Below are 13,610 nucleotides of genomic sequence, written 5' to 3'. Positions count from 1 at the left end.
CTGTGAATGGAAACCTTGTATGTTGAAACAAGGTGGTATATCAACACCGCAAAAGCTTGTGCAGGTGTGTTGTCCAATTAAAAGTTGCATGTAACCCATTTCTATGGAATAAGTAGCATGACCAAACCCTATATCAAACAACCAAAGACCAAGTAATTTCTTGCATAACCATGAAAACTCAGATTTGACACATGAAGTGCACTAAACTCTAAATGGCAACTGATTTGAAGATTCCAAACATACTTATATTATGTTTGTTAGAGGGAGGTATATATGTAAGTGAATCTGTTGAGTTTGTAAAAAGAAGAAAGAATGAGGTTGAAAAATTTTTCTCTCTCTTTCTCTTTTTGTTCAGTTTGAATTTCTAAGAGAAACTGATTTTCAATTTTGTGTGATGGATGAGTTTTATATGCGCACACACAGTTCTTCTCTACAAAAGGCACATTTCTACAGAATCACTGCTGAATAAATCAAGTCACACAATCGACTTACAATGTCACTTAATAGCATCACAGATGGTCTAGATCAAAGGATTATATCACAGCGTATCTTTGAAAGGGTGAAGCCATTTTGCATTCAACTAACTCAAGAAGCACTCACATCTACATTCAATGAATCAAAAGTGGTTTCACTATTGACATCAATTGAGAAGGAATTGAAATCAGTAAATGAGGATGACTCATCACAAGGGTACTTTCTACTACCGAATGTGGCCGACTACGTATTTTTCCCCATTTCAAACTTGCTTAAGAAGCCACTGTTGAGTGATGCAATCGTTCAACATATTTTGTCAATCATTGGATATTTGGTGGAACATTGCTGGATCCTTAATCCCAATCATGTCCTTTTTGACCAACTATTTCCTTTGGTCCTTTACCTCATTGAGGGGGATTCAGGGGCCAAATCGCAAAGCATTGGCACCAAGCCACTTCAATTTAAAGTATCAGCAATATATTCACTTAACCAAATGGTGTCTTCACTAGATATGCTGTATTTCCAGGAAAATGGCAAGAAACTCCATCTTTTAAGCAGAAGCATTCTGTTGGCTCTTGACATTTTGACCTCCACAAAGGCAACCGATCAAGAAACTATTACACTCCTTGTTAATTGTTGCAGTTTAGTGCAAAGCCTACTTCTGAAACTAGATTCAGAAAAGAGATCCACAATTCTTCCTGGTATTGTCTCAGGGATCACCAATTTTGTCACTTTGAACTCCAGTATCAATTATCGATTATTTAGACAGATAATACGGTTATTGTCTAGCATTATATGTACTTCATTCAGCGATAAAGACCTTCATGCAGAATTAAAAGTTGACCCTGTTGCAGACATTTCAGATATTCAAACTGTATGGGACGATGACGAAAGAACACTAGATGGCTCAGAAAAAAGCGATATTTCTATTCAAGAGCACGGGTATCGCACCATGCCGTGGCTTAAGGCAACTTCAAAACAGTTGAAGATTACCTTGGTTATTTTATTCAAGTCGCTTCTTTTAAGCTCGAGAAATAAGGATCGTTTACGTACCAGGTCGGAGCTTGGGGATGAGATTCTTGATTTCGTGGTTTCTGTGATGAGCACTTGTTTCATCTCATTGTATGCAGAATTTGTTCCAATAGCATTAGACATTTGTGCTATAACAGTGTTTGCATCATCCTGGGAGAATGAAGATTCTTCGACTAGAATCTGGAATATTTGCCAAAGGATCATGGAGGCGCTTGACACTGGTGTTGAAAAATGCAAAGCCTACTATGAAGTGGTGAGAGGAAAATTATCGAGTTTGATTGATAACAAGTTATCTGCTATTATTTTCTCAACCGATGAAGAAAAAGTGGGTTTAAATTTGATTGTGATCAAGCTCCATTTTGCTATGCTTGCTCAGCTATCTTGGAAGCAGGAAGCTGACTTGAATGACTTAAATTTACTAAGAAAAAGATGTTTGCGATTGTTGCTGGAAATGGTGGTGGATCATGTAAGATTGGAAAGTTCTCATAGGCAAAGCACAGGCACATCCTCGTTGACAACTAACGAAAACTCGCAGAATTCGCTAGATAACATAGAGCTCCCTGGTCATATCAATGCGAAAAACGTCAAGAAACTGAGGGTCCAAACAGCAGTTGGAATCCCTTATAGACATCAATTACAACTCATTTCTTCACAATGGAATCGGATCCCACTTCCATCCGAAAATGATTTGAGTGTTGGTTTAGGTTCGAATGCGTTGGAGAAAAGTTTGCGTTCTATCGTTTCCTTCTTGTCTAAATTAAAGTTTAAGTGTGGAGAGGAGGAGCTTGGGTTGTCAGATTTGGAAGAGTTACTAGGGGACTCTGTCAACTCCAGTACTTTGGAAAAAGGTGTTGCATTATGGTTTGCGTCAAATTTTGCAAAGAGCAATTTACAGAAGCTGCATGATTTTAATCCGTCTGAGTTTCTCAATCTTGAAGAATCTGATGGTATCATTGGAGACGAGCCAAACGAAGCTACGTACCTTTTATTAATTAAAGCTGAAGACATATTAGATGATTTTTCAGACAAGAGTGGGTATTCTATGAGCAAAGAGGAAGAAGTGGCTTGTGTGTCCGCTATGGAAGCAATCAGTTGCGTTGTTGGTACGATACCACTAACGTCGTTTAGGTCAGACGTGCTAATGGACTACTTGTTGTACTTGTTCCAAGCCTTGACAAGGACAGATACACCTCGAGTTCAATCTCAGGCGCAGCATACCGTGAAGAGCATTGTGGATTGCTATTACGGAGGTTCAATATCGACGATGATCATGGACAACCTGGACTACTTGATAGACGCGATTAGCTTGCAAATGACGGTAGCTAGTAATTTGACTCCACTGTTACCTGGTATATTAATCATTCTTATCAAAGTTGCGGGTATTCAATTGTTGGAGAGCAACCAACTATTTGATATTTTTTCCGATATGTTCGTGATCCTAGATTCATACCATGGATACAACCAGTTAGTCGAAGGCTTCTTTGTGGTTTTCGAAGTACTTGTGGAGCAGGTTAAACTGATGTATTTGGGAAACAGCACGGCAATAGATAATCATGAATCTAACTCTTCTCAGTTCAAGCCATGGGGTATGACTCTGAAAGAACAGTTGATATACTTTCTAGAAGACAAAAGTCACATTGATCTACTTTCCAGGTTTGATAGCGAAAAAGAGTATTTTCAAAGAACAGAAGACAAACCTTTTGGTGAAATGGCTGGTGATTCTGATGACGAGGAGGATGAGGAGAGTGACGAATCGGAGACTGAAGATCAGTGGAGCTCTCCAATTCCAAAGTCAATCTATGATGTCTTAAAGCGTGTGTTCAATTATGGTTTTACTTTAATCTCGCAGCCATCATACACTTTGAAAGCACAAATTATCAAAACTCTTCGGCGACTTTTTCCACTACTTTGCACTGACTACAAATTAGTTTTACCAATAATGGCTAGTAATTGGTCAGTGTTGATGGCTTTGATTACAGCATCTAATTCCTTATCAAGTTCGCAGGAAATGCGAACAGCATTATCTTGGGAACAAATAAACATCACTATTGAATCGCTCAAATTCGTCACTGAAATCTTGAATTTTGATAGATGCCAGGAAGAATATTTCTTTAGCAGAAAGTTTCTAGAAATGTGGAGCTTCATCTCGAAGCATTCCGAATTGTTATCACACTCCCTGAAAAAGGAGCACACTACTGATCTTGTTCTTGCAGAAAAGGCGTTATCAACATTTCGATCTTTTCCAGCTTTGAAAGATGCGTTGGTAGAGTTTCTTATTGCTGGTGCTCAAAACTATGAGAAAACAATTCCTGATTTGACTAGATTTGAATTGATAAAATTGTGCTACAGGCTTCAAATTCCAAAAACATTGGAGCTTACAAGAGATACTCGATGCGTGTTGGAGGTTCTAAAAACAAATGCTATATTGGCTAAATAGACTTTTTTAATCCTTCATTTCAACATCTTGTGTATCTTCTTTATCGTTTTGCGTTGAAACTAAATCATTTATTCCTGCCTTTTTCACTGGTGTTTGTCCCGTAGATGCGGGTCCGAAGTTGAGGATTTGTTGACCTTTTGGAAGAAGAGGGTCCTGTTTTGTAGCAACATTGGCGGGTGCTTTAGCAAGCTTGTGACTGTCATCTGTAGTTTTACTCTGCTGAATAGACTCTATCGTACTGACCTTTCTTCTCTGTATTAGATCACCTATCGCATGTGTCTTGGGAATTGTGTCACTCAAAAAGTTTAGAGCATCATGACTACTAACAGCATTTGCAAAATCTTTATATTGGATTTTCTTGCGTTTGTCCACTTCGGCCATTAGACTAGCTTGTTCCACAAAATATTGTACAAATAGCTCCGTTGCCAAGCCAGTAGTGTACACTGCACCTTGACTTGCTCCTGAATAATCGGGATCCATTTTAAAGATCTTTTTGATCTTGGACATTGGGAGCGACATTTGCTGAGTCTCTTGTTCAGTATTTTGTTCCTCGTTCGTTGTCTCTTGAGCAACATTCTCTGGGACAGGGTTAGCAGGGGATTCGGAGCCTGTCTCGGCTGTATGATTGTCCATTTGTTCGGTGTAATCAAGAGAAGAGTTTATGGAGAGAAATCTGGTGAACGCGTCTAGGAAATTGGATTTTTTAGAGCTAAAGATTTCTTCTTCTTCTACCTTCACGTGATAACACTACATTCAACAATATCATCATCCCACATCATTCTTTCGCTAAACAGCTATATACAAGTGAAGGGAGTTCTATTACTGATTCTGTGCCTAATTCTCGTTCTCGCCTGAGTTTCTCAATCTAGGATGCACTATCCTCTCTATGTATCCCTCCTTTTCCAAGTCTGTTTCACTGTAATTAGGTCCGTTTTCAATAAAGTTGACAGCATTGTGGAAAGCAAGTTCGGGACTTTTAAAACTGTCTTGATATCCTTCTACCTTTTGGATAAACTGGGGTGAGTTGGGAGATACCAATGCCTTTAATGTTGTGGTATTTAGTCCGCTGGGTACAACGTAAGTCCTGACCTTGGTCCAATCTACGTGGTATCTTCCTCGACTATCTAAATGTCCTATACCAGTAGACCGAGTACCCTTATAGTAGTTCTTGTTACCCTGTTTTGTCGTTAATGGATGTCTCTTTGATCCGGATTTCAACATGCCGTAGTATAATGTTCCATCCCTGAATGTTTTCCATGGTCTTCTCAAAGTTGCGAGCGCACTTGCTTGAAAATTGAGCACTTGGGATGCCTTCATTTTTGATTGATAGTTGTTGTACTTGGTTTTGTCATAACCCTCATTAAAAATTTTTCGTTTTTTGTCTTTCGCAGTTAAGGAAGATTGCGCTACCATTTAATAAGTTGTGTCCCCTTAATAAAGAAGTGTCACTTCAGCTGTAGCTGAGAGTTTAAAGCACTAATTTAAGCTAACTAGAGTTTCTATAATCAATTAATATCTTCTGTAGAAATCGCAGGATTGCACTCCTCGAAGCTTCCTATTGACACCTCTTTTTGTGTGTCCATCTTACAGCCGTTCATTTTCTCTTCCGCACTCCCCCCTCGAGAAATTGCAAAAAAGATAACAAAAAATTATAGCAATCAATAAAGCTCCATTCAAAGATCATCCAACTTAAGCATCTAACAGCATAGCCTCCACAGAAATGTCTATTCCAGAACAGCCAAAAAACAAAGGGTTCTTCCCTCAACAACACGGATACGCAGACATTGATGTTAAAACTCACACATACTCAGACCAGCCAACGCCTCTTCTGGCTCATCAAAATAAAGCTTCAGGCTTCATAGCAGAACACACAGATAAGGAACATGCTAAGAAGTACGCCAAACAAGGTGGAAAATCTATATTCAACGCATTGATTGGTATCATCTGTCGTTAAGGGAGAGTTTGATATTAGAAGAATTGGTAAAAGAAGTTTAATTTTCATATAGAGTTTTGTTAATGTATCATATAATATTGTGATTGACCATTCGTAGATAAAGGTAGGTGCTAAATCTAGATTTTTGACTTCAATTGAGGCAATTCCTTCTTCAACACCTCAACGACTTTGCGGCCCATGCCTACACTACCTTGATACCCTCCGGCACCAGCTCCGTAGTCATGAATCAACCATTTGTATTTCGGATCCACTTCGATCCTGGGACCATCTTCCCTAAATGGTCTAAAACCAATGTTAACTCTCTCAATTTCAATCTTTGTAGGATTGTTCTTGAACTTTGGACTAACCAACTCGGGAACATACTTGGTTGCTCGTCTGATCAATCTAGAGGTCAACTCTTTATCTTCGGTTGTGGATTCATCTCCGGGTCTAAAACATCCACCAATTATGGATCCACCATCTCTTCTAGGCATTACATAAAGCATCTCATCGGGCATTCCAGGAAATCCCAGCACTGAAATTGTGGATTTTGCACTGTTTTTAACCAAAAGTGTTTGACCTTTTACTGGGAAATTGATTTTCTTGTCTTCCACTCCTTGGATCTTAGTGGCACCCAATCCGGTAGCATTGATGACGTAATCGGGGTTATTTGTAAGAGACTTCACCTCTTTGATGTTCTTGATTAGTGGGATCTTTTTAAACTTGTTGCCCAACTCCTTATTTTGTTGAATTAAATACGAAAGGTATATTGGTACGGTAATAACAACTCCTTTGAAAGTGGTACCAAAGGAAATATCATCAAAAGGGATCTTTTCCTCGTCGAGGATTTTGAATCCTTGGACCGTATCTTTATACCAAGGAATAAAGCTTTGAAAGTTACCCTTGGCTTCAGCTACTTCGTACTTTGTGTGGTAGGAGGTATCATCGACGATCCAAACACCAGCTCTAGGATCATTCTTGGCCAAACGCACAAACTTCTCGTATCCTGGTTTATCAATTTCCTGTTGTTGCAGATCTTGGCCAGTTGCAAAAGACTGCCAATTGGCTCCAGCCCATGGAGAAGTGTATGAAGGATCGAGGTCGCCAGGGAAATGGTGAGCAGCGATAGTGATCTCCAAATTGGGGTTCCACTTTTTGATTTCAATGGCCGTAGTAAGGCCAACAACACCTGCTCCTAAAACAACTACTTTTACCATTGGTGTTGAAAAATCTGGGGTTTAATTCGTGGGGTCCAACGAATTTGGATTCTTTCATTTTTTTTCGGCGGTTTTAGCAGATTCTCATTTCAGTGCCAAAAGGGAGAAGAGAAGGATGCCCGTATTAAATTGGCAATAATCCTACAATAAACAAGTGCTTACGTGATTTTTATTATACGCATAGCCTTTACATTTATTTACTGGTTGGTGGTGGTGGGACTGCCTCCGTTGAAGTCTTTGGCTTTGAACTGTCATCCAACTTCTTTGACTTCTCTAGCTCTTCATTCATATAATCGCTCAATGAATCTTCAGCATTGAGAGCAGATACATGCTTCTTCTTTCGACTTGACGACTTTGGTGGGTGTGGAGAGCCAGTTGGTGGAGGTAAGACAGATCCCATTGGTGGAGGTAAGACAGATCCCATTGGTGGAGGCGCCGTATTGATGATGTTGGTATCATTATCAAACCCTTGAGTCAGTAATGAAGGGTCAGTCTGATATTGAATCTCTTGATTACTTTCAAATAACACATCGTCAACCACCGAGTTGTGGTCAAACTTACCAATCACTTCTGGAATACGATGAAGGAGTCCATACCCGACGTCGCATCCAAGAATTCCTCGGTTATGTCCTGTTCCCCAATTGCGGGATAAATTCACAGTCACTGGACGCAAAATATCGTAATCATGGTTATACACGTAAAGAGTTATTGGAATGTACTCCTCTTGAGTTTGATTGTGGTAGTAGTTGTAGTAATTTAACACCGTATTGGACAAAAGAGATTCTCCTCCTTTTGTAAGTAAGCCTTTACCAGTCCCATCAGTAACATAAGCCGAGTCGCATCCAATGATGAAATCTGACTGTGGGACTAATTGAGACCTGAAAGCTGGGGATCCCTGGTGAGTATTCAAAATCCTCCATACGTGTGTAGCTGTACTTAAATGTTGTGATTCAACAGTTAACCCAATACGTTTGAACTTGTCTGTAAACAATTTGATGGTTGAGGCGTCATCATCATTTTCTTCTTCTTCCAGGGAGTACTCGTCCAAAGGAATGCTGATTTGTCTCACCACTCCACCTTTGGCATTCCATACTTCAATTTGTAAATCTTGTTTTGTGTTAGCTAGATTCTGCAATTCTTGAGATAATAAATCATAGTTAACTGCCGATGCTTGTTCTGGGGAAATGTTTGAGCCATAGTTTATACTACCATCTTCGTTTACTGAGTAAGGGAAATTGGGCACTGGATACTGCATTGGCAACTCGTGTGAGTTAATTTTGATAATGTAATCAAACCATGCCTCGAATCCCTTGGAGTGTGCCGCTGAATGCGGTTGGACATACAAGACTCGAAGTGCGAAACCTCTATTGTTTATCTGCGTGGCATTCTTGTAATACGAATCATGAAGGGACGCTTCTTGGGTAGTATGGCCTTCAAATCGATCAACTAATTTTTTGGCAAACGAAAACATCACTGGTAATTGAGTTTAACCCTGCAAAACGTTGTTTGTTCGTGTTCATTTTTTTTTTTAAAGGAACAAAATTGTGTACAATAGGAAATACCGAATTTATTAAACAACGAATAAAAATAAGAACTATAGACTATTATAAAACTCCAGCAGAAAAGGCCAAACTCCACGTACGACTTTGTCCGTTATCCAAATACCTATTGGACCAACTGTCTGAACTAAAGAATTCATAAGAAGATTGAGCATCAATGATGGCTTGATTCAATCTTAAAATTCCAGTCCATCCACTATCAACATTATCAATGAAAGTTGAAACTTGATCTTGCCATTCCTCTTGGACATAAGACGGTATCCTAATTGAGGAACTTGCTGCAGTGATTGGCAACATATGAATTCCGTGGACGTATTCCGGGTGTTGGTCTGGAGTACCAAAATAAGTTGTGTAATCAACCTTGTTTTCGAAGAAAATACCACTGACCTTGTTTGGGAGGATTTGTTGTGGTTGCACAGTATTGTCGGACTTGTAGTAGAAGTACAAATTGAAAGCACGACTCATAATGGACAACATCAAACCACCCCTTGCTTCCATTGAGTAGTCCTCGATAACACTTCCCCACAACTTCATTCCATAAGCAAAATGAATATCTTCTGAACTGGATTCTTGGTTCTTACCATCATTACTTTCATACAACCCTGCTGCCCAACTATGACCATCATACCATGAAAATGATCTCGAAACTGGGAAGTACAGATCACTCCTTGATGGATTAGCAACGTCCCTAACTAATGAATTTACCCAATCTTTGTGATCTTGAGCCCAGGTACCTCCCAACTTCTTGTCAATGTATCCCACAACTGCTGCTGCATGAACAAAGTAGCCGTAGTGGAAGTGATGATCATTATAGTATGCACTTCCAAAATCAGCACCGTCATCTCCATTTTGAGCTGCAGTAGAGGTTATTCCGCCAAATTTAGTATCATACATCAAAGGATAGTACTGCTGGTTGTTGAGGAATGTTTCAAATGCCTCCTTCATGTCTGCCAACGTTTCATTTGTAACTGCTTCGTCTTTGATAATATCACTGACGACTAACAAAATCTGAGCGTATTTGTCAATAACTTTGCCTGAGAAATAATTGGAGTTCATGTTTGCAACAGTACTAGCAATGTCAACCGCAAGCTCGTCATTAGCCGCTGTGGCAAGTAGAGTTAATTGATCTGCGGAGTATGACAATGCACCAGTTCTTCCAGCAAGATAAGGTAAAAATTGGATGTTTTTATCGATGGTTTCTGAAAATGACAATTGCTTTGTAAGAAATCCTGACATTTCTCCTTTTGTTTGAGATGCAACTGTTATACCTGTAGCACCAGATGTGGAGGTCAATGTCTGAAGGTGATGTGGTAGGACAAAGATGATTGGGTTTCCACTGGACGAAGTACCTGCTGTTTGGTAAACAAACAGGTATGAAGCTGACGATGAGCAACTAACACTACCTTTTATAGTGGCATCAGTAACGTACATTCCTGCTGCAGCGTCATAAAACTGGTCTTTCGAAGTTTCTGGGGCAATAGCCACTTGAATTATTAATCCATCCACAGATTTGGAGGCTTTCAAATGGTATGAATCCTCAGCGGCGAATTCAAATTCATCGTCTTCTGTTGGTAGAGTGATGTAAATCAACCATTCCACGCCGTTGAATAGGGTTGCCCTATACTTTAAGACATTTGATGATAAAGCGTCCGATTGTTCCAATTCTAAAGTTCGGATACCGTACAATGAATTCAATTCTGGAACCAAGTCACCATTGTAGATTCCTGTAATAAATCCCATACCTTGAACAATTGGGATTTCGAGATAGTTTATGGTGTCACCGGGAGTTGTCGATAATTTAACATTGGCCGCCATTTCTGTCATACCACTAACTGCCATGTTCATTGAATTTTGGCCAAACTCGGTTGCAGAGAGGATGATCTCCCCATTATTGGTAGGATTGAAATAGTATGAAGACACTCCAAGGTTGTTTGTATTTTGTGAACCAAATACTCGATTTGAAACATTTGTGTGTTGAACTCCAAAACCATAGTAGTTTGTCTTGCTCCAATACATTCCATAAGGATAAGTGTACACCATCAGATCTTGACCACCTAAGAATAGATTTGCGTAGAATTTGTTGGTTTGGATTGGAACACCATTGTTGTTTACTCCTACTGGAATTGATAATGGTAATTGCTGTCTTGGGAAAACCGATGGTGGTGCACTGGTGTCTACTGCTGCAAACAAGTCTCCAGAATAACAAATATCAGTAGCTGCAGCAACCTCTGGTGCTAATGATGAACTTGATGTAGTTGAAGACTCAGAAGATGAAGTTTCGGGCAGAGATTGTGAGCTAGATGTCTCACTCTCGGTTGATTCAGCGGAGATCATACTTGTCAAGTATGAAGTCAGCACCATTGATGAGTTAAAGTATGGTCCAGCAGCGGAAGAACTGATCAAGATTGTTGATAACGTGGTCTCATATGGTTGCAAGGAAGAAGCTTCGCTCGATAAAGATTCTGATGAACTTGTGGTTGTGGAGTTGCTAGCGACTTGGGTGATATTGCCAGAAATTGTGACATTGTCGGTAATTGAGGATACATCGATAGTGATTGATTTACTTTCTGATACAACCGATTGTGATGTTACCGGGGCTGATCTAGTTGTTGGTAATGGCTCCATTGAGGTAGATGGACTATACGTGCTTTCAGGAGTTTCTGTAGCACTAAACACTGTTGATGTGGTTGTGGTTTCAGCAACGCTAACGGAAGTTGTTTCAAAAGAAGCGACGGGATTTGTATTGCTTGAAGCTTTTGCAGCAACAAGTGCCAAATTTGGTGCTGTTTCGCTACTGATGGTGTAAACACTTGGCATGACTGTGGTGTACGTGTGTACTTGACATTTTCCAGCAGAACAAGATGAGATCTCGTGAGTTGTTGTGAAATGAGAAGTGATTGTGCTTGCGGCCTCTGTCTTCACCTCGACGTTTTCTTCTGTACCCTTTGATTTCGGTACGCCGGACTCGTACACAGTATGGATATTTGTGCGGGTAATTGTGGAAGTATAATCAATTTTGTTCTTCCCGTTTTTGTTGTCTCTGGGAGCGTGTACGAAAACCACGGGAATTCCAGTAGTTAATCCTTCAGGGTTATTTGGTAATAAACTGTTGGCAAGATAGCTAATACAAGGGTTTGCAACAAAATGTGTTCTAGTGACTGTCAATGGTTCCTCCTCCTTGATTTCCGTGGCCGCAGTAGCTGCTAGTAACGGCAAAACAGCCGTCAACAATGATTTCAAGTTCATAACTTTGTGGATATGGTAAGCGATATTTATAAAAGAAAGACTGTTGGTTAGTGTATAAACAATTGGAAATCGATCTGTAAAAACAATCACAAGCTCTCTAAATATTTTTACATCTTTTCACATCCTTTATATAGTCCAGCTTTTAAGCGCCTTGGGCAAAGAGTCTGTGATCGGATATTACTTGCGTATAAGTTTATAAATAATAAAGCTTGTACAAAGCTGAATATCACACAAAAGCTTTTCTTATTGCAAGCGCGTTTTCCTAAAATACGAACACAACGTAAAAGACTTTTTCAAAATATTATCTTATGATTTGAAGATTTTTTCACTTGCGTCCAACCTAAACACTGTTTTGTTTTTGGTGACCAATGATTGAACGGGCTGCAGGTTACTTATTTGTCTGATTTAGTTGTTGTGCTGGCTATGACGCAAATCTAAAAAATTCCTGCGTCGATCTATGCATGTTTGATGATACACAGTGAGAAATTAGTGGAGAGGAGTCAATTTTTGTGAGGATTGGTGCTACGCCCCTACTTGCATAAGTGGAAAGAGTTCAGTCTGATAACCACACCAATTATACTCGTATTTTTCCAATTGGCATGGCGCAATTGGTTACAAAAACTTAAAATGAAAATGTGTAAACAATGCCAAAGAAAAAAAATAAAAATAAAAATAAAATAAAAAAAACTGTTGACGATATCACAAAATCAATTTTACTAAATAATATTTCATGTAGCAAAGTTTAAAACTATAAAACAGCCAGCCTGAAAAAGAATAGGATAGGTTGTACATTCAAAGAGTTAAACTGACGATGACTAAAATAGCATAGCAGATCAAACGCTGCAGCTATGAACTCTGTCACGTCAACTCTCATTACTCTAAAGTGATTCAGTAAATACTGCCATTTGTGCTTATCTCTTCCATAGAAGACGTATTATTTCTCCACGTGTAGTGCAGTTTGTGTTGGGTTGTAAATCTTCCTTTAACATCAGTTGCTAGCAACCAATATGAACCCCTTACGACGCCACCCTTGCAACCAAGTGTTGGGTCATCAGGAGTGCATACCCAACTGAAATTGCAAAACGTCAATAAAGGAAAGTTGCTACGTATCACAGCTATCCCTTGATCAAAAGATAAAAGATAAACATATATGTATGAAAGGAACTTTTTATGTAAGTCTACAATCTCACTCGCTTTTGGGGGCTTTGGAGCAACGGATATTAATTACCTATACCCGGTGGCAAGTAGAGGGTTCATGTAAATGAGTTTCAGGTTTTAAGCTACTACGGACCACCGTTTGCTCAGATCACTTCTCTTCAGCATTTAGCAAGATGTCCTGGTGCTGTGCTGATGTAATTTGGTGTATGTTTATCCTCTCGACATCAAGAGCGATACATACCCATCAGGCTGGTTGAAAAATCTAGCTGCAGACCATTTATGCAGAACATCGTGCTTTCTTGGCGCAAGATCTAAAATCGCTAAAACTTGTGTTTTTGTTTACATTTTTTTGCCATGATTTTGTGACGTAGAAGATTTTGTGTTCAACCGATGTTTTATGTTATAGATCATCCAAAAAAAGATCCTGCGGTCCCATGTGGGAGGTATGACGGAAATGATAGCATACTGACTACTTGAGGCGTCATTGAGGTTTAGATAATTCCCCCCTCCCAGCGGAAAAATAAGCCCCTATGCGCTGTGTAAGATCTCCTGCA

General features: G+C 39.5%; 7 protein-coding genes across 7 annotated transcripts; 2 read left to right on the top strand and 5 right to left on the bottom strand. All coding sequences in view use genetic code 12, as the record gives it.

The window, feature by feature from the left end:
- Positions 1-493: 493 nt before the first annotated feature.
- I9W82_001116 (uncharacterized protein) lies at positions 494-3,943 on the top strand (the record flags this gene model as incomplete). The annotated part of the gene is made up of 1 exon (XM_067689828.1): positions 494-3,943. The coding sequence occupies one exon, from the start codon at positions 494-496 to the stop codon at positions 3,941-3,943; it is 3,450 nt and encodes a 1,149-aa protein (XP_067551139.1).
- A 6-nt stretch (positions 3,944-3,949) lies between these two features.
- HFL1 (DNA polymerase epsilon noncatalytic subunit) lies at positions 3,950-4,576 on the bottom strand (the record flags this gene model as incomplete). The annotated part of the gene is made up of 1 exon (XM_067689827.1): positions 3,950-4,576. The coding sequence occupies one exon, from the start codon at positions 4,574-4,576 to the stop codon at positions 3,950-3,952; it is 627 nt and encodes a 208-aa protein (XP_067551138.1).
- Positions 4,577-4,777: 201 nt separating this feature from the next.
- MRPL27 (mitochondrial 54S ribosomal protein mL41) lies at positions 4,778-5,260 on the bottom strand (the record flags this gene model as incomplete). The annotated part of the gene is made up of 1 exon (XM_067689826.1): positions 4,778-5,260. One exon carries the CDS (start codon positions 5,258-5,260, stop codon positions 4,778-4,780), a length of 483 nt encoding a protein of 160 aa, XP_067551137.1.
- A 403-nt stretch (positions 5,261-5,663) lies between these two features.
- Positions 5,664-5,897, top strand: I9W82_001113 (uncharacterized protein; the record flags this gene model as incomplete). Its single annotated transcript, XM_067689825.1, has 1 exon — positions 5,664-5,897. The coding sequence occupies one exon, from the start codon at positions 5,664-5,666 to the stop codon at positions 5,895-5,897; it is 234 nt and encodes a 77-aa protein (XP_067551136.1).
- Positions 5,898-6,013: 116 nt separating this feature from the next.
- Positions 6,014-7,093, bottom strand: DAO1 (Dao1p; the record flags this gene model as incomplete). The annotated part of the gene is made up of 1 exon (XM_067689824.1): positions 6,014-7,093. One exon carries the CDS (start codon positions 7,091-7,093, stop codon positions 6,014-6,016), a length of 1,080 nt encoding a protein of 359 aa, XP_067551135.1.
- A 193-nt stretch (positions 7,094-7,286) lies between these two features.
- I9W82_001111 (uncharacterized protein) lies at positions 7,287-8,564 on the bottom strand (the record flags this gene model as incomplete). The annotated part of the gene is made up of 1 exon (XM_067689823.1): positions 7,287-8,564. The coding sequence occupies one exon, from the start codon at positions 8,562-8,564 to the stop codon at positions 7,287-7,289; it is 1,278 nt and encodes a 425-aa protein (XP_067551134.1).
- Positions 8,565-8,697: 133 nt separating this feature from the next.
- ENG1 (endo-1,3(4)-beta-glucanase) lies at positions 8,698-11,898 on the bottom strand (the record flags this gene model as incomplete). Its single annotated transcript, XM_067689822.1, has 1 exon — positions 8,698-11,898. The coding sequence occupies one exon, from the start codon at positions 11,896-11,898 to the stop codon at positions 8,698-8,700; it is 3,201 nt and encodes a 1,066-aa protein (XP_067551133.1).
- Between the last annotated feature and the right edge of the window lie 1,712 nt (positions 11,899-13,610).

Source organism: Candida metapsilosis (genome assembly GCF_017655625.1).
Source record: "Candida metapsilosis strain BP57 chromosome Unknown scaffold1, whole genome shotgun sequence".
NCBI lineage: Eukaryota > Fungi > Ascomycota > Pichiomycetes > Serinales > Debaryomycetaceae > Lodderomyces > Lodderomyces metapsilosis.
This window is presented reverse-complemented; position numbering and strand designations above follow the sequence as displayed.